At 42.4% G+C, this 19,435-nt stretch overlaps 1 protein-coding gene and 1 long non-coding RNA gene across 5 annotated transcripts; both read left to right on the top strand.

The window, feature by feature from the left end:
* The first annotated feature begins 166 nt into the window (after nucleotides 1–166).
* LOC117852691 (ras-related protein RIC2) lies at nucleotides 167–3,842 on the top strand. Its single transcript, XM_034734894.2, has 2 exons — nucleotides 167–601; nucleotides 3,140–3,842. The coding sequence occupies exons 1-2, from the start codon at nucleotides 378–380 to the stop codon at nucleotides 3,561–3,563; spliced, it is 648 nt and encodes a 215-aa protein (XP_034590785.1). The 5' UTR covers nucleotides 167–377; the 3' UTR covers nucleotides 3,564–3,842.
* A 1,462-nt stretch (nucleotides 3,843–5,304) lies between these two features.
* On the top strand, nucleotides 5,305–11,635 carry LOC117852843 (uncharacterized). Of its 4 annotated transcripts, XR_004639946.2 has the most exons (6): nucleotides 5,306–5,583; nucleotides 6,138–8,329; nucleotides 8,453–8,614; nucleotides 9,285–9,371; nucleotides 9,698–10,308; nucleotides 11,178–11,635. It is a non-coding gene; the product is annotated as an uncharacterized lncRNA (long non-coding RNA). The 4 variants fall into 4 exon arrangements; XR_004639947.2 differs by having other exon boundaries at nucleotides 5,305–5,583; nucleotides 8,440–8,614; nucleotides 9,285–10,308; XR_004639948.2 differs by having other exon boundaries at nucleotides 8,453–8,578; nucleotides 9,285–10,308.
* The last annotated feature ends 7,800 nt before the right edge of the window (nucleotides 11,636–19,435 follow it).

Raw genomic sequence — 19,435 nt, 5'->3', positions numbered from 1 at the left:
TCCGTCCAGTTTTCCGCGTTGTCGCGCAGCCAAAAAGAAAAAAAAAAAGAAAAACTCTTGGCTCGGTTGCCACTGCCGTAAGAAAGTGGAAAGCCCACACGGCCACACGGGACGGACAGAAATGTAGCCCCACCCGACCAAAATCCCCCACCGGCCGCACTCCACGCGCCCCCTCATCGCACCGCACCGCACCGCCCGCCGCGCCCGCTGCCGTGCCCGTGCCCCCTTCCTTCCTTTCTCCCCTCCTCTCTTTCTGTTTCCCCACGCCCCCACCACCACACCCCTACTCTCTCTCTCTCTCTCTCGCTCGCCCCAAAACCAGATCGGCGCGGAGAGCAGAGGGAGGAGGTATCGCGGCGGGGTAGCGGGCGGGAGCAATGGCGGCGGGGTACCGGGCGGAGGACGACTACGACTACCTCTTCAAGGTGGTGCTGATCGGCGACTCCGGCGTCGGCAAGTCCAACCTGCTCTCCCGCTTCACGCGCAACGAGTTCAGCCTCGAGTCCAAGTCCACCATCGGCGTCGAGTTCGCCACCCGCTCCCTCCAGGTCGACGGCAAGGTCGTCAAGGCCCAGATTTGGGACACCGCCGGCCAGGAAAGGTACGCTCCATTTCGTCTCGGCTCTGCTCGCCCTCCCCGCCGCGGCGGTAGCTGCTGGTAGATCTGATCCGCACCGTGTTTTAGTTGCTGCTCGAGTTCCCGATGCATGCGTGCTGTCGTGATTCGGATCTCGCTGCCGAATTGCGTTGCGTGCTGGTGTTGGTAGCCATCTGTAGGGTTCGGTGCTTTTGTGTTGCCGGCTGGATCCGATCCTGGAATGGGGCCAGTAAGTTAACACGCGGGCCAGCAAGTTGGATCCTATTCTATACTAGAGTTGTAGGTTGATAGGATATCCTTCTATTACCAAAAACGGATTTATGTTGGTTCTCCCCTCGCACGATAGCATAGAGTGGACTTCGGAGGACTGCCTGAAAATTTAGGAGGTTCTGTCTTGTGCGCGTGGCTCTGGATGGCCATTTGCTGCGCAAGGAGCACATCAGTCAATTTTCCTTTCTATGCATGCCATGACTTCTGCCTTCTGTTCAATTGGTCAAAACAGTAAAACGCACACAATGCCAAAAATAGATTGCTCTTGGTTACCATTTTTCATGTTTGTTGCCCTTTCTACACTGTTGACACCTTGGATACTAGTCCTAGAATAGTGCTATGTTACAAACAGATTTGCTGAACATGGTCATCTAAAATTGGGACCGATGCTTGCTTTGTCTAAGAACATGATCTAAAGTCTCATTCCATTGTCTTAAATTGAATAGAAAAGACACAGCGCATCCAATAAAAGAAATAATGATTGACTGTTATAATGTTTTGCATTCTTATATTGGACATGGAAAAAAAGCTGTACTACATTATTGGAGACAAGAGTGTACAGATTTCTTTTTTTCGCAGTCCATTTTCACTAGATTTCTTGTTACCTTGTTTTGCCAGCTGCCCAGTTCTTCATATGTAGGTGTTGTCTTTGTAGGTTGTACTACCTGTGCACCTTAGGAAGTGTAATGATGTGTTGAAATGCCGATAACCTATCAAGATCACTGCATATTCAATCTTAGTTCATATGTGTTCCAGGCATTCAGCAATTAAAAGTTAAAACTCAAAAGTAGTTGCAATTTTCACACAAATATTAAGTTGAGTATATGTTAGATTGGAACCAGTCAAAGGTCTCTATGAGATGTTTTTGGTTGATACCTGATTTTAATATTGTTTATGGCTTCATTCAACTTTTTTTAGTTGAAGCACTGGAACCTGAATGAAAGCTGCAGGATGCCAGGATATGACTGGAGTACGTAGAAATATGTTTGCATTTTGCATAAAGCAAAAATGAAGGTTCCATCGAATCAATTGTATGCAGCCAAATTTAAAATAACATTGTCGTGTTTTATCTTTTTGAGTACTCCTTGATCTGTGATTTTATCTGAGATAAGAGTTTGAATGTTTGGTAAATTGAAAAGGCATGCTTGTGATATACTCAGGTGCACCACTTAATGAGGAACTTTGAGGCAATGAATTCCCTTTATCTCGGTGGTGATGAGCTAGATATGGTTTCTTCAGTGTTACATCTGTTGCCATTGGGTTGTCTTAATTTATCTTGGGGATAAATTAACCAAGTTAGAATGCGTGTATTTTTCTTTTAAGTTGGAGCACTGGGATCTGAACAAAATGATGCAGAGTGCCAGGTTGTGAAAGGTGTACACAGAAATATTTTTGACGTTTTATATGCAGCAGGAGAAAAAAAATAAAGGGTCCCTCAAATGAACAATGTTCAACAAAAAATTCATTAATATATTAATACTATCTGGTTTTATCTTTTCACAAGTTCTCCCTGATAACCAAATTTATTTGTGACAATACTTGCCCAGAACCTGAAATAGAATGCATGTAGTATACTCTACCGTATCAATTAATGAGCAATTTTAAGGTGAGGAAGAGGGTGGACGAACTAATTATGATTTCAGTGTAGTATTACATCTCACCAAGTTGTCTTATTGGTTTTCTGTCATAGAATTCTGTACGAAATTTGATTTGGATCCAATGAAATGCTCTTGCTTCAAATAGGATCATTGTCACTGTCTCATCGATACTGTCATAATGGGGGTCTTTGGCTGTAAACATTGCTATCATATCAGCAGTAAATTCTATGCTAACCATATCAGGTTGAGTCAATTATCTGTCTCATTTATGGGTGATGATGTCTAAATATGATTTGGTGACATACTCGAGTTTCTTTCAATGATTTGTATCAGCATTTGACTGACACAGGGCTTGGCTGCCCTATCCACCATCCAGTCAAAATAAAGGGAATCAGGATGGCCAAACTTGTAGATAATCAACTTTGCGAACAAAACAGATCTGATTAATTTTGTTGAATCATCAATGTGGGATACAGAAAAAAGATGATGACCAGTGTGTCGAATAAAACAAAAGATTGTGAATATTTGTTTCAGAATTTATTTAGTATTTTGACTTTATTGGGTAAATAGGATTCTTCATTTGATGTCCATGGCACTTTCTTGTTTGCAAGTCAGAGTGCTGTTTTCTTGGTTTACTTATCTCACTGCATTTTGGATCTGAATCTTACTGCAGATATCGAGCTATCACTAGTGCATATTATCGGGGTGCTGTTGGAGCGTTGCTTGTTTATGATGTCACTCGTCACTCAACCTTTGAGAATGTTGAGCGCTGGCTGAAGGAGCTGAGGGACCATACAGATCCCAACATAGTTGTTATGCTGGTTGGCAACAAATCTGATCTCCGCCATCTCGTAGCTGTTCAAACTGATGAAGGCAAGGCATTTGCAGAGAGAGAATCACTCTACTTCATGGAGACATCCGCGCTTGAGTCCACCAATGTCGAGAACGCATTCGCAGAGGTGCTAACCCAGATCTACCGCATCGTGAGTAAGAGAGCAGTGGAAGGGGGCGAAGATGCAGTCTCTGGGCCTGGCAAGGGTGAGAAGATCAATATAAAGGATGATGTTTCGGCAGTGAAGAAGGGTGGCTGCTGCTGAGCAGCCCTGGTGTATTTTTTGGAGTTGTGTGATGTAGCTTATGTTATGGCTTTTTCCCAGCGACCGAGAATTGTTAGTGGCATTAGCAACTTCTTCTATGTTACCTAGAGAGTTTATTGTCAAACTGGAAAAACTGAAGGTTAGATCAGCTTAGATCTTTCTGCTATTGTATTGTGTAACCGGCAATAGGCATGGTATTGTTTTTGCTGTGAAATCCACTGCTACCATGTTTAAACTTATGAACTGTTCAAAATAGAAATATGCTTCATGCTTGCCACATTCTCAATTCAGAATGACAGCAAATTCTGTACATGGGATGCGCGCATTTCTGATTGTCTGTGTCAACTTTTCAAAGTTACCCCTCTCAATTTACGGGCTGGGGATTTACTTGATTCTGTCGTCAGAGGTTATATGATGTAGTAAAAATCTAAATTTTTTTTACTAACTGGGTTTGTAAAGTTATTACAAACTGCAGTGATTTACTTTTCATAGCAAAATCATACACTTTGGGAAACATACCTTGATGTGTTAATACAGGCGTGACACTTCATATATCAGGATTCAAATCATGATAAAAAGGCAATACGTGCTCTGAGCCTTTCTATGGGCGGGTTGATCCTAGTGTGTACCGGAGGCAAGTACATTGATATTGTTTAATAGCATTGAACCTATATAAATAACATATACAATAAGTTATCTTTTTTAAGTTGAATTCTATTTAATTTGTGCTTAGGAAAAAATATTATAAGTTACATGGCAACCACAACTTGTACAATGGTGGAGTAGTCATTTCATAGTCAACAATCTAGTCTATTGGTGGTTGTTTCGCGAAACGATTATCTCTTCCTCTCCACTCACCCTATCTCCTCCACATTGAAAATTACTAGACGATATATGATATTGCTGAGCTGTAGCAATGTACTTTCTGAATTGAAAAAAACAAAGGATAGTGCTGACAAACTTTGCACATTTTCTTAGGATAAGTACATTGGTATCATCCAATAGGTAGTCTCGTATATTGACATGTAATCTCGAGATGATTCAATAGACAACCCGTACAATAGGTTATCTTTTAAGTGTCTGGGATTCCTTAATTTGTACATATGAAAAGAAATATTATGAGTTGCATGGCAACAATAATTTGTATAACGGTTGTTGATTTGTCTCGTAATTTTAAGCTCATAAGGGCAAGTACATTGCAACACATCAGCGGTCTCATAGGTCGTCTCATGCGGTGCCACGTAGAATTTTTGATGATGTGGAGGAGAGAGAGTGAGGAGAGAGAAAGAGGTCGTTGCTTCGCGAAACAACCACCTCATGAGCTAAATTGTAGGACTACGAGACAACTTAACAACCATTATACGAGTTATTGTTGCCATGCAATTCATAATATTTTATTTTTCTTATGCACAAATTAAGGAATTATACACCACTACCAGACAACTTATAGGACAACCCATTGTACGGGTTGCCTGTTGAATTGTCTTAAGATTACGTGTCAATGCATGAGACCGCCTATTAGACGACACCAATGGACTTGCCTTAAGGCGGTTGTTTCGTGAAACAACGACCTCTTTCTCTCTTCTCGCTCTTTCTCCTCCACGTCATTAAAATTCCTATGTGGCACTGCGTGAGACTAGTCTCAGATGTGTAGCGATTTACTTGCTATTCATAACCACGTTTTTTTAGCCCAATGTTAATTTAGCAGCAGCTGACAGGTGGACCCTTATGTAGTTAGCTAATAGACACGGCAAAGAACTCGGAATGAAAATTGGGTCCGTTTCTCGGACTTCCCGGCGGCCGGCGCCCTCCCTGCGAGAGCGCCGCAGGGCTCGGCTCGGCCGGCGATTCACTCAACCAGCGCGCTTGCGGCTATCCTCTTTTCCCCTCTCCAGAGCAGCTCCTTGCTCTCCCCACACCGACGGGTGTCTTCTTGTTTGATCTGATTGCAGATGCAACCCCAAGGTGTATCGATCGATCCATCTGCTGTCACAATCCTGCACCAGAAAATTTCATGGAGGTATGCAATGCAACCTAGGAGTAGGACTACATGAGGATTGGTCCTTATTTCTGGTGACAATCCTTCCATTCAAGAGATTTATTATGTTTGCAAAACCAGCCAGATGAAATCTGATGTCAAATCTTTGGACCACAGAGATGAATTCTTGTAATTTTCACGTGTTTCAGTCTTCTGTTGAGTTAAACAGATGCATGCACAGTACCATAAGTTTGATGCTGTTGGTCAAATATGCTAGTAGTAGTAGCAGCTTTTGCAAACTCTATGTTTGTTGGTATTTTGAGAAAACAACGGTAATGGTTGCCAATTCTTGACCAGCACCTGGTGGCACTTCAGCCGTAGATGTTTACATCTTCTGTATCCTGGGTATCTTTGTGCCCTGTATTTCGTCAGGGTGCGCAGATGCCGAATTTTAATATTTTACATAGTTGCTGAAGTAATAATTTTTTAAGCAAATATTTCCTCAAAACATTAAATGTGAAGCAGCCACAGTTCAACAGAATTACAGAAATATTACTTATTTGTTCCATTATTTACATAACTTTTGCCTTTGGCAGATGGCTGAGCGCTGGCTGTTAGCACCAAAGAAAGCATCAATTTGGCTTAGAGAATTCTACTTCTCCTGGAGAGTGAGGATACACCCTCTTCTGTGTGTTCAAGAGAAAAAAGAAAATTACAGTCCCTGGAGAGCCAGTATTTCCTTTTCTCTAAGCTTTCTGCCTTTTGTCCTTCCCAGTTTCATGAAGGAGCAGGTGCATTTTAACTGTACCAGCTGTTTCATGCTTGTATGTCTATATAACCCATTAGTAGAGAGAGCCATCATATATTAACATAATGATTGTAATCCGGTTGGTTAAATACTACAATCTCATCACGATCATTCTTCTGTTGAGATGCGGAAATATATAGTTGTTATTTTCAGGAAACTAAATGAGGAACACGTGGAAGCCTGCTCAACTGTGCTTACAAACCTAGTGGCATTCCCTCTGAACAAATGATGGGTGGTTTCTGCAAAATGAAGATCTTAAATATTGTTATCCTTTAGAGTCTGGAGATTGGCTGCTCAATTTTTTGCTTTGATTATAGACCTGATTGCATTTGGATATTTGTTTGCATGATTGCCATGTGAAAAGTGGTTATTCATTATATTGCCCATAGCTAGCATAGTTAGTCAAAATGTCTAACAGTTAGCAAAATGTCAAAGGGTATTCCGTGCTATAGAATGCACATTCAATTTTATTCTGTTCTTTTTAAGCAACATATGTTTATATGTTCATTGTTATTCCGTGTGGCTTGAAGTTGGATGTTTCAAATTATGCGAATCTTTCAATGGTATGATTAAGGAAACACAATGATATATGGTTTCACATTTTTATTCATCAAGTCTTACCTGGAAGGCTGTAATGCGTGATTGACCCTTTATCTTTTGGGTCCTTAATCTCTCCAATATGATAAGGTTTCATCACAGGTAAATACATGGACCAAAGTTCCTGCAATGTGTCTGTTTAAACTAGTAAATACCTAGAATGTGTTTGTTTATCTTCACCTCCTCTTCTTAGCTGGGTTGTTGTAAAGGTGCTTTGCTCATCTGGAGTTACCTAGGACCAAAACAACTCGTCGCTACTCTGTGTTTATAAATATTTACTCGTTTGCAACTGTTAAATGAAAGATAGTCACCAATTATTTCAAAAGTGCACTAATTAGCTTGTCCTAGACGTCATATTTAAAAATGAAGGGAGTCTTCTGCACCTTGATAACCTGGCCCTACTACTAAGGAGTACTGATGCAAGATGGTCGTCCTTCTACTCCCTCAGTCCCACGAAGAGTCTTCAGACAGATTAGTGGTGGTGTGAAAAGACTCCCATGCCCTCAATTGTTGGCCACATGCAGTTAGTTTTGGCATGCAAATCAAATCTAACCGCTTAATTAGGCAAGTAGTTAGATCTAATTCCTAGAATTGCACTCTTTTGTGGGATGTTTTTCAAACGCTAGGATTGCACTTTTCATGGGACGGAGGGAGTATGTTTCAAAAGAGAGTAGTTTATATCTTCATTTATTTGGAAGATGGATAGCTAGATGAACAAACAGCTAGGGTATATAAAATACTGCTTTAAGTCACTGAGGCTTTTACTTCTTCTATTTGAGCAATTATTTTGTAGCATAAACTTTACCCTTGCTTGTTTGACATGTTGTGCTTTTTCATACACAGTGCCATGTAAGAAATGATGCTCTCATTGTAACATTGTAGGTGTGTGGTATACAAACTGATAATATTAAAAGCATTTTTTCCTATAAAAGTCATTTACAAAGAAGCTTGAATCTCATATGGAATACCTTTGTTGCATCATCCATTTTGATCATTGGTTTGCAAATAGCATCCTGATGTGAGAGCAAAACTGAAGCAGGGTTATACCGAATGGCAGGGCAATTCTCCTTTGGCAGGGATGGCGATAGCACTGTGCATTGTCCATGCCTGCTACTTTGGCCTCCATGCCAGAGGAGAACCGCACTGTGATTCTCACCCTGAATGCTCCCTATCCATCTTTGATCTCTTCCATTTCTTATTTCTCCAGAAAGTCCATCACTCTGATGTAACTTGCCCTTCATATTCTTATTTTTGTGCTCACTCTGTTTCTTGCCTTGCACCGTATGCTGCCATGGCAAATATATAGGGCCGAGATGGGCAACCAAAATCTGGATATGCTGCTGCTGCGGATATACTTCCAAATCAGGACAATGCTTTCAGGAGGTATTCTTCTACCCCTACCTTTTTCATTTCTACTCTCCCTTGAGTTAAACAGTAGAAAGAGAATGGCCCTTGTTCTTTTAGCCTCTTGCCATCTCACCTAAAAGGCATAGGTCTCTTTTGCAGTTTTATTCCCTGTCACTGTTGTTGGAAAAGAAGTTTGATGCCAGAATAAGCTGTTCCATCGACGATACATTTTGCGTTAGAGACCAACCTTCGTCTATTACTAACAGAAACTGAATCCTCTACAAGGTTATTCCTGTACAAACTGGTTACCATCTCTATTAGGTTGGTCAACTTACCTTATTATAGTTTTTAGGTCATTTACTGTAGTTTGGTTACAGGAATACATCAATACAAGTGGAGCTACCTAAAGTTCTCATTGTAGCAATGCATTGCTGACTGCTATTGACTTCCAATAACTATTTATGGTTGAAAACTTTAAATCTATAAATTATTCATTGTACTGTATTTTTCTCAAATTTTGTTAGAGGCAAAATTTTCGACTTTGAATGTGTGCTGAAACATATTTACATTTGCTTAGGAAGTGAACCTAGCTCAACTAGTTAGGGTGGGAGGTGTGGTCGTGCACTCTAACCACCCAGGTTTGAGTCCCTTCCAGCTCGAATTTGGGTGCCTATTTCTTCTTCTTAATGAAAAATCACCTAGCTCCTCCTAGGTTGATCTTATTTTTATATTTACATTTGCTTTAGCTTTAATAGAAGTAGCTATGGTGCTAACCAGAAATGAGTAAATGACTGCGACCATAGCAAAAATGAGATTTGATGTTGCACCGTCGATTCCAACATGAAGGTCCTTAATTGCATGCTTAATGGGAAAATATATGCAATGACTCACCATCTTCTTCTATCAATTCAAACATCTACTTCCCTAATTACCTATACATGCATTGAATGCGCATAATCAGATTGTATTATATCTTTTTTATGCCATGAAGGTCCATTGGTATTATGCTTTGTCGCGGAACATCCCCATGGATCTTCTCATTTGGTGCTGTTCAAAGCTGCCTCAGTTGAAGAATCCAGTAGGTATCTGATTCCAGGAGCTTTGTAGAAAGGATGCACCTCCTGCAAGTTGAGCTGCTGAGGGCGTCGAAAGGCCGCGTAACATTTCAATACATCTAATCTTGGGTCCTACACCCAGATGATTGTTTACATCCTGGATCTTTATCTTTTATTAAAATATTGATTCATAAATAAGCCACCTGTTTCTGCTGATTCTTTTTCTTGCTCATTAAAAGTTCTGATCAACAGTTTTCATTTACTACGTTTTTTTTTTCAGTTTGCCCCCTCAAGAACTACCATTGACTAAGTTATAATACAGTTTTATTGTAACTACTAAAAATTGTAGGAAGCAACAAGAAAATGGCACACAGGAGTCATCAAATCACCGTTGCGCCATGTCCATGTCACCAATATTAGGTCCTGGGTGAACATAACGGACCAACTAGTGTTAGCCTGAATTATAACATCATTGGGGAATGAATTGCTAGGAGATCCCAGGGTGAGGAGAATAGATTGAAATTTTGCTAATTTCAGGAAAGTGAAAATTAGCAAGGTAGACAAGAAAATGGCACAATAGCATCACACCTTAAACAGAGTGGAAGACAGCAACTTTTCTGAAGTATAGAAGGAAAAGAGGAAAGGACCCATCCTTTTAACACACTGAGAGCCTGGAGATGGCAAGTGCTACAAACAGGTGGACATTACAGCAGTTGCAAATCTGTCATTATGTTTACTATTGCAAAAAATGCTTAGAAAAGATGCCAGGGGTGCTTGGAAAATATGCTTCTTTGTATCTGGAAATATGCTTGGTACCATACCTGTCAAGCAAAGAGAGAAGAGAAGATCAAGCGGATATGCTGATGCTAGCTTCCATTCCATGAGCTCAAATCTAGCAACAGTGCAATGCATATATATACTGGCTTGGTCGAACCTAGGATGCAGCAACCCAGTCATCAGGTAAGCCAAATAAGAAGAGCTCAATATTACATTGCTGTGTGCATGGATGCAAATCGATGATTACTGGGCCATTTCTCCTTGGGCAGAGTGATTAAACCTCACTTTGCTGGATCTGGTTTGCTCTGCCAAAGGAGATTTGCCCAGCAATCCACATTTGCAATCTCTTTAGTAACAGGATGCTTCTTGTTGGTAGAATGTATGCTATTGTACAATCACTCTGCTGGATCTGCCACTTATGTGCGCTTGTACAATGCATGCTCACCTGTTTGGGTTTGCACATTGTGCTTTAAACTAATGCTAATGCCTCAATTCTTATATTCCGTTTAATCTTAAACTTATCTTATTTTTTGGTCAGTGAAAATAAGGATATTATCAATATTTCTTCTAGTTTTAAAATTGGTAATTTCTTTTTAATCTTAAACTAATGCTAATGCAATAAATTGAAAGCTAGCTAGCATTCATGGCTCATATTTCATTTATTTCCTGCTTTTGACTATAAATAATTGATGCTACTGCACCATACATGTAATTGAATTTATTGGATTATCAACGTAATTTTCCAATATATATACTTTCAGATAAATGGATTACCACAATTCAATAATGATTTTTTATGAAATAGAATGGTTATTTGAATAATAATATTCCTTTATATTTGGCATCATAATATGCTTAATTTTACAGTAGTGTTTTACCATAGAATTTGCCATAGAAAAATGGTGCAGTTGCCTTCATGATCCTGGTTTTCAAACAGTGAATTAAGACATCTAAGGTGTTGCAATTTTTGACGAGCTAATTTAGCAATATTTGACACAGCCGCAAACGGCAAATCAGCAAAGTCTAAATCTGAAGGCTACTACTTTTAATAGGGTAACTCCAGATGGTGCTGAAACTCTTGGCTTGTGGTAAAGAAAACATATAGGAGAAAGATACGCGTCTAGTCAATATGGAATCAGCTGTGTTAAGTGGCAGATCTTCTCCATCCGTGCCTGCTACTACTTCATAGGGAGCCTGCCTTTGAAGAGCATCTCAGCATGTGTCTGAAGTGAAGGCTGAACAGCCACTAGGCGTTCCAACGGCCGCGACACATGTCGGATAGAGTATAAGATCTCAATCTTTGTGAAAGTACTCCTTTTGCCACTTTGATGCGTCTGTTTGTGACTGGATACTTGGACCGGCAGCTTCAAGATATTTTCAAAAATGTAAGTGAGCTATCAAAGGACATTGCAATTTCTTTTAAAATGTTGTTATACCTGAATTGTTCCTTCCGAATTGGGCCTTTGACTGAGGACTTGTCAATTGGAACAAAGTTGGTATGCTTTGTGTATTTGCTCATCGCGTCCCTTTTTGCTGGCCTGTGGCCTCCATGCACGCCGCAGATCTTTTTTTTTTAAAAGGATGATCCCTGCTTTTATAAAGCCAATAACATGTTTTGGTACAGACACGATAACGGCTGGGGATACCAGCTTACAATAGACATCGGAAGTAAAAGGGCACCAGAAAGGTGGCTACACACACAAGACACAAACGACCGACAGCCTGATAGCTGTTTCCAAGGTTTTCCCCCAGAGGGAGGCAACGATGTTACATGAAGTCCTCTTCGTCCACACGATCTCTCAGTTTCAGCCAGAACCCCTCCATCCAGGATTTGACCTGTCCTTCGTAGACCTCCAGCACCCCCTGTCAGTAGCTCGCAATACCACCCGCCATTTCTGGAAATAAGCAGAAATTTTGAGGAAAATTTCATTAGTTGATTTCGGGAAGCATTTGTCAATAGCCATCTTATTTCTAGTTGTCCAGAGCGCCCAGGATACTATAGCAAAAATGAAAAGCTTAAGATCATAATGTTTGCACCCCCAGGGGATCCAAAAGTCATAGAAACCCCCCATGTCAGTTGGTACCCTGTCCCAGCCTAAGGCTTCTTTGAAGCACGCCCATACAAATGTATAGTGGGTGTTTAGATAGCAGGGGCTAAAGTTTAACCTGTTACATCGGATGTTCGGATGCTAATTAGGAGGACTAAACATGAGCTAATTATAAAACTAATAGTAGAACTCCTAGGCTAAATCGCGAGACGAATCTATTAAGCCTAATTAATCCATCATTAGCGAATGGTTACTGTAGCATCACATTGTCAAATCATGGACTAATTAGGCTTAATAGATTCGTCTCGCGATTTAGCCTAGGGGTTGTGTAATTAATTTTGTAATTAGCCTATGTTTAATACTCCTAATTAGTGCTCAAACATCCGATGTGACATGGGCTAAAATTTAGCCCATGCCTCCCAAACACCCCCGTAGCTATCTTGCATTGAAAGAAGATATGATGTGCGGGTGCGAGCACCCCCGTAGCTCTCTTGCATTGAAAGAAGATATGATCTGCGTCTGCTCGCACCCCGCACAGGACACAATTAGGATTGACTTTCCATTTTTTCCTTTGTAAGGCCGACCCTGTTTTGGATAGTGACAGGTATCCAGATTAGGGATACCCTCATCAGTTAATATATATAAAGGTAAAAATAGGAATCGGAACCCACCAAGCCATGCAGAGGCTTGCGGCCGTCTCCACCCGACTGATCCCAGGGCCTAAGGTTGAAGCACGGGTATCGAGGGAAACAGGCCGCTAAGCTGGCCCGGGATGCCATGTGGGGGCCAAGGTGAAATGATGGGCCGGGCCTATCACGGCCCCAAGGCGTAACTAGGCCCGCCTAATGGGACAGCTGTAGCCATGCCCGCATGGGCCGAGGTAGGGAAGCACGAGCCGATCAGTCGGGAATGCCATTTTTTATGCTAGGAAAGGCAGGACAACCACATCCAGACAAAAGTCTTCAGTCGGGAAGGACACTGTAGCGCTGACCCAGACAACGCTCGGTCAGGCGTGCCCGTTCTCCGTTCATTATCATGACAGCGTTAGGTGATGTGACATGGGGTAGGCGCCGCCCCCAGGTAGATGTGGGGGACAGGTTCGGCGACCAAGGCAACCAAGGCACGGGCCCTGGCAGGAGGTTTCTACGAAGACGAAGCAGAGAGGTACCCCGACTGAAGGGTAGGACCCACGACGACTAGTCGGAAGGGGGCACCCGATCGGATGGGAGTCCCACGATGATCGACAATGTAATCTCCCTATGGGCTGTGTATATAAGGACATAGGGAGGGAACGAGAGGGGTATTTGACTCTCGAAAACAAGAAACACACACCGTTTGTAACCCCCTACTGCAAACTTGAGCTTTTGAGCCCAGGACTTAAGAACCATGCCACGAACTGGACGTAGGACAAGTCGTCAGAACCAGTATAAACTCCCTGTGTCTCGTAAGCTAACCAATCCCAAGACTCACGCGACAAATATTCAAACATCGACACTACCCCTCAGATCATCCCTCCTTCTTTAGCTTTATCTAGAATATGCGCCAACGCGTCGGCAGCCAGATTGAAGAGTAGGGGAGATAGTGGGTCTCCCTGTTTCCCCTCACCCAGGCCCGTCGCAAGGGAAGCGAAAGCCAAGATTTGCTTCGCAGCCCCGGGTAAGTTTTGAAATATAGACCATTCACACTATTTATATTGACACATACTTTACCGCCCCCTCGAACTGTGCTCATGATCTAGTTTGTTAACCGGTTATCAAAGCCTTTCCTTAGTAGTACTTCCTCAACAAACTCCCAATTTATACTGTCATAGGTTTTCTCAAAGTCTATTTTTAGGATCACCCCTTCTCTTTTTTCCTTTTCAACTCATGCATAATTTCGTGAAGCATCACCGACACCTCCAAGATATACCACCCCTTGATGAAAGCTGTTTGACTTTTGCTAATTAGTTTGTCAGCCACCTTTGTTAGTCTGTCCATCAACAACTTAGTGAATATCTTAAAGCTGACATTTAGTAGGCAGATGGGTCTGAATTGTTTAACATTGGTCAGCTCAATCACCTTTGGAACCAAAGTACCCACCCCATAGTTTAGTCTTTCTATGTCCAGGTTCCCTAGATCAAAATCATTGATCATTTTCATGAATTCTACTTTAATGGTTTCCAGCAGTTCCTATAAAAACTTACACTGAATCCATTAGGACCAAGGGCTGTGTCCATTTTCATATCGAACACCACCTTCCTGACTTCTTCTTCGATGAAGGGTTTGAGCAATTCAGTGTTTTCTTCATCACTTAATCTCCCATAATCCCCCCAGACTGATACCTCTAAACTCGCTCTTGCCCCCTGTTGTTTGCCAAAGAGTTGCTTATAGTAAGCATAGATTATGTCCTGAATTTGTTTCTAGTTGTTTCAACCTCCTACTTGAGCAGCAAGATAGCTTTCTTTCTCCTCCCATTCGCAACCAGGTGAAAGAACTATGTGTTCGTGTCTCCTTCCAGCACCCATTTTTCACCCTGTCGTTGTCACCAGTATATTTCCTCATCAACCATGATTTCTTCTAGCTCTTCTTCCAGTTTGTATTCATCACCAAGAGATCTCAGTCATCTATATTTTGGCGGTAAGCTCAGCTTCTACATCTTTGATATGTCACAATAGTTGTTCTTTCTTCCTTCTGTATTCTCCCCTGAGATTGGCTCCCCATCCTTTTAGGAAACTTCTAAGGTTCCCTATCCCGTCGTGCCACTTGTTGAGGGAGTAAGCCGAATCAGGGCATCTTGCTCTGTTTTGGTTCCATTTGTTTGAAAAAAGAACTGTCTCCCCCTGAGTTGAGTGTCCTCCCCAGAATTGAGTAGAAGAGGACAATGATTTGAACCGATTCTTTTCATGCTGGCAAGGGTACATAGAGGGAATCTTTGCTCCCACTCAGTTGACATCAACACCCTGTCGATGTTACTTTGTATTGCTTTCTCTTGTTTGTTGGTCTATGTGAATCTTGATCCTACCCTTTTCAGTCTCTCTGGTTTGCTTCATTTATGAATTCATTAAAGGCCTCAATTAGGCCTACATTGCAAACCCCAGAGCTCTTGTCCTCAAGTGACCTGATCAGGTTGAAATACCCCCATGAGAATAGGTAACTGGTAGTTCTCACACCTATCTTTTAGCTCCCCCAAAAAGACCCTGGATGAGTCATGTTGTGCCGAGCCGTAAACCACCATTAGATGCCATCTGAAGTTGTTGCGTCTCTTCCTGACAGTAGCCCCCATAAAGAATTCTCCTTTATCCTAGTTTTCCACTTCCAGGATATCATTCTTCACCCCAAGCAAAATCCTCCCAGAATGGCCCTTGGCTGGTATCCAATTCCACACAAAATTGGCCCTCGGAGCTAGAGCAAGTAGCTCATGATCCGAGAAGTCTTTCTTGATGGTCTCCTGAATTCCCACAATATCATTTTTTTCTTGTTTTATCTTCTCTTTCAATTGTCTCACCCTTGTTGCTTTACCCATACCTCTAATATTCTAGAGAAGAATCTTCATTGGTAACTAAGTCTCTTTTATCTCTTTGCTCAGCCTGCTCCCTTCCTTTTTCTAGTTTTTAGGAATCCTATCTTGTTCTGTGAAACCCCTTTTGTCATTATCAACACTTGTTAGATCTAAATTTTCCTTCTCCAGGATATATTTTTGCTGAGCAATTCGTCCTGTTGAGTTTTGTAATTTGCCTTAGCTATAGCTGCCCTGCACTGTTCTCCAAGTCTCATAGCATCTAAAATAATTTTGTCTCCCCGTTATCTCTTCCTAATTTGATGTCACAGAAATTTGCTAGCCTTCATCATCTAAAGAATTTAGAACAGTAAAAGAATTTTCATGTAAATTGTGCATACCTGATATGGCAGGTGCCCCCTGGTTCCGGCTTCTCCCTATCTTTTCCTAGAGCTCTTCCTCTTAGAGATGATTGGCCCTTTCTTTTTCACACCCTCCCTCTTTGTTGTAGGTTTGGAAATTTCCCATTCTTCATTATCTTCATTTATCAGAATCTGTTCACCTTTCGACACCTCTAAGGATGCCTCTTCTAGATTTGCGTCCTCTCCATAGGATTGCAGCCCCTCCCTCATGATCTCATCAGCTAGCATCTCCTTGCATATGAGATTGGGCCACTGCTCTTTTCTCAAGTATCCCACACCCTCTAGTGTGTGGACTTTGTAGTATTTGGGGAAGTTGGGTTTGTGTCTTTAGTGGATTTATCTCCTCCTTTGGCAGGGTTTGCAGCTTCTTCCAGGCCAGTTTTCAACCCCTTTGTTTTCTTACGTGCAACATCTTCCATTTCTTGGTAAGAGGTCATCTCTTCGCAGGGATTTTGACTTATTTCCTCCAAGTCAAGATCCACTACCTCAGGCGTGTTCATCTCAGTGTTGGTAGTTTTCTCATCTCCCCCCATAAAAGTGTGCTCTCTATCTTCTATAGCTTTAGTGTGGTAGTCTTCATAATTGAGCTTGAGCAGGGTGTCTTTGGTCGGATCATAGATGTTTATGGGCATAGTTTCGAAGATCTTCTGTTGAGTCTCCTCACCTTCTATTTGCTTGAAGTCTTCTTGCATGTTCATTTCCTTAGAAGTGGATTACTGCCCCCGGTCTGGCTGTGTCTTTTTGAGCCATCTTCTTCAGACCCTCCTCTTTTCTCCCTATGCCCCCTGGGAGGTCCCATTCTGGGTCACTCCCCCTAAGATCATCCTGATTTTTCTCTTTCGATGTGTCATCATTCTTCCTCTGTGTGATTCTCCTTGGGAGCCGTTTGTCTTTCTTGAACCCCTCGGCTATAAACCTGACCTCATACCCCCACTTTGTTGATCAAGAACTCGATAATGCCCTGTAGGTTGTTAATGTTCCTTCCATTCATCTTCACTCTTACAGGGCCATATCTAGTTAGTGATAGTTCATCAATCACCACTACCTCCCCAGCAAGCTCCGTAATGAGCTTAACTGCTTTAACATTCCTTGCCTCATCCGGAACATTAAATAATTTTACCCAACCTGTCTGCAAGACCGAAGAAGCTCTGTGATCTAAGCTGGATTTGGAAACTTTTGCTTGGATGTTGTACAATGCAAAATTGATAGCTTTTTATTTGGAGAAGGTTTCCAGAAGATATTTGCTTGGAAAAACAGCTAGGAACTCCTTTTCATTGATTGTCTTTACTTTCCACTTCCACTTGCTATCAATCATATGCTTAAGTTCTTCCTCCACTCTCTCTTCGGATGCCTATCCATTGGTTACTTGTAGGAGTCCCACATTCTCAGCATTCTGTTTCTTTTCTACTCATGGGATCCTCAAACTGTAGAACCCTTGTCCTGGGAATCCGAATCCACACATATGCATAGAGCAACTTTTTGCCTTGGGGCAGCTAGCTGCTAGGTGTCAATCTTTCTTGCATCTATAACAGAAAGGTGGATTCGTGCATGTAGCCTGATGGTGACCCTCTTGTCTGCACCAAAAGCAATTTCCCAAATTCTTTGGCCTAAAACCTTCCCTAGGTAGATCATTTGATTGGAATTTCTCTCTATAGTCATCAAATTTGCCTCTAGAACCCCCTTCTAGCACAGATTGCCCCAATCTATCATGAACGGAGATATGATTGGTACCTTTGGCGTGAAGATCCTAGGGTTGATTGCCGTAGTCCACCCCTTTTCCTTTGATCGCTCTTCTTTTCCCCTAGAACTCCTCCTCCTTGGAGGCTCTGTTGTCCTCCATCTGCTGGTTTTCTCTACCCCGCACAAGCTTCTCCCTCAGGTTGGATTCCCTGCGCAGGTTGAAATCACCATGGTTCTTGTGAAAATCCTCTGTGATAGTCTGTTGCCAATCCTCTTATCATCGATCCTCCTCTTTGGCTCGCCCCTAGGTTCCATCCCCCTATTAAACCTACCTTGATCTCTTGACATTTCTTCAGATTGCGCTGCTTTGGCGAATGTTTTGGTGAGAGGAATAGGAAGGGGAACCCTAGCTAGCAGCCTCGCACGCCACCCCTCTCTGGGATCTCATCAAGTCTTGTTGTATATTCCTCCCCCCAAGTATTGCGGGCCTAGGTACCCAGATCCATTGCTCCATGAGCTCTGGGCGCCACGAGTGGTCAAAAAGGTCTGAGACCGAAAGGCCAAAGGGCGCTCCCTCTAGACCCTTTGTCAGTCACCCTGTAGCCCCTTTCTCTTTGAATTTGGCACCAAAATCTCTTCGCGCCTTCGATCACAGATTCAGGGACGAGGCCTGGTTTATCGTAGATTCCAATTCTGCAAATGCTCAATCCATTTATGCTTCCGAACTCATCTGATTGTCCTTGTTCCGGGAGAAATTTGGCTTCGATCGGCTGAGATCCTCCTGCAGCTCGGACCCAAATAGTATACGCTTGATATCTCGAGCAATTTGGGTTCTCTCCACTTCCCAGTCGGAATCTCTCTTCCCGGATCGAATGCGAGCCCCCTCACTTTTGATTCTCCAATTAATTTCAAACCTCCCTCGATTGATTGAGTCGGAAACCTTGGGCAGATTTCGCCAGAGTTTGCCCATGTTGTTCTCTCCCCCCTTCGTTGTTGTGTCTCCTTCCATTGCAGGATCGAGATGATCGCTCCACCTCCGCCGCCTTCCCAGTCACTGTTGCTTGTTCGTCAGAGGTGGGAAGACCCGCTTGCAAATCGCCGCAGCCATGCTCGAAGACCTCCCCACCTCCCCTCCTCTCGTCACCGTGCGATGAACTGTCCCGCGGTGTCGGTGCCTCCGGCATGACAGGGCTCGGGGGCCACCGCGGGCCACACGCGCCGCGTCCCCTCATCAGCTGCGGTCTCCGCCACGCCGCCCGCCGCTATCTCTGGCGTTGGCGTCGGCGCTCCCCTCTGTCTTGACGCTTCGCTCATTCTTTCATTGTTAAGATAAAACTTGTACGTGATGTGACCACTTGCTGCATATCGGTTGACGAAGAAGCATGTGTCTTGTTGAATATCATTCATCGAAGCATGTGTCTTGTTGAATACCATTCATCAATCTACGTATTATAGCTTGTATTCTTCGGGCATTAGCAGAGTTGGGACGCGTGGATTTGTTGGAATTTGTATAGGAGAAGCAGAAGTTTCAATGGAGATCTTAGATTTTTTTCCTAAAATTATATTAGTTTGATGGGAAATTGTAAAAATAAATAGCAGATAATGGAAGTTGCCCGCAGAATACCATTCCTGCGATTTCCATTTTATGCTATTTATTTTTGCAAATTTCCATTAAACTAATATTAT

Source organism: Setaria viridis, chromosome 4, assembly GCF_005286985.2.
Source record: "Setaria viridis chromosome 4, Setaria_viridis_v4.0, whole genome shotgun sequence".
NCBI lineage: Eukaryota > Viridiplantae > Streptophyta > Magnoliopsida > Poales > Poaceae > Setaria > Setaria viridis.
This window is presented reverse-complemented; position numbering and strand designations above follow the sequence as displayed.

What these genes read in the sequence shown, in the direction of transcription:
- LOC117852691 (XM_034734894.2), top strand. Translation starts at nt 378, where the DNA reads ATGGCGGCGGGGTACCGGGCGGAGGACGACTACGACTACCTCTTCAAG. An exon ending in GACACCGCCGGCCAGGAAAG is followed by an intron (nt 602 to 3,139) that starts GTACGCTCCATT and finishes ATCTTACTGCAG; the next exon opens with ATATCGAGCTATCACTAGTG.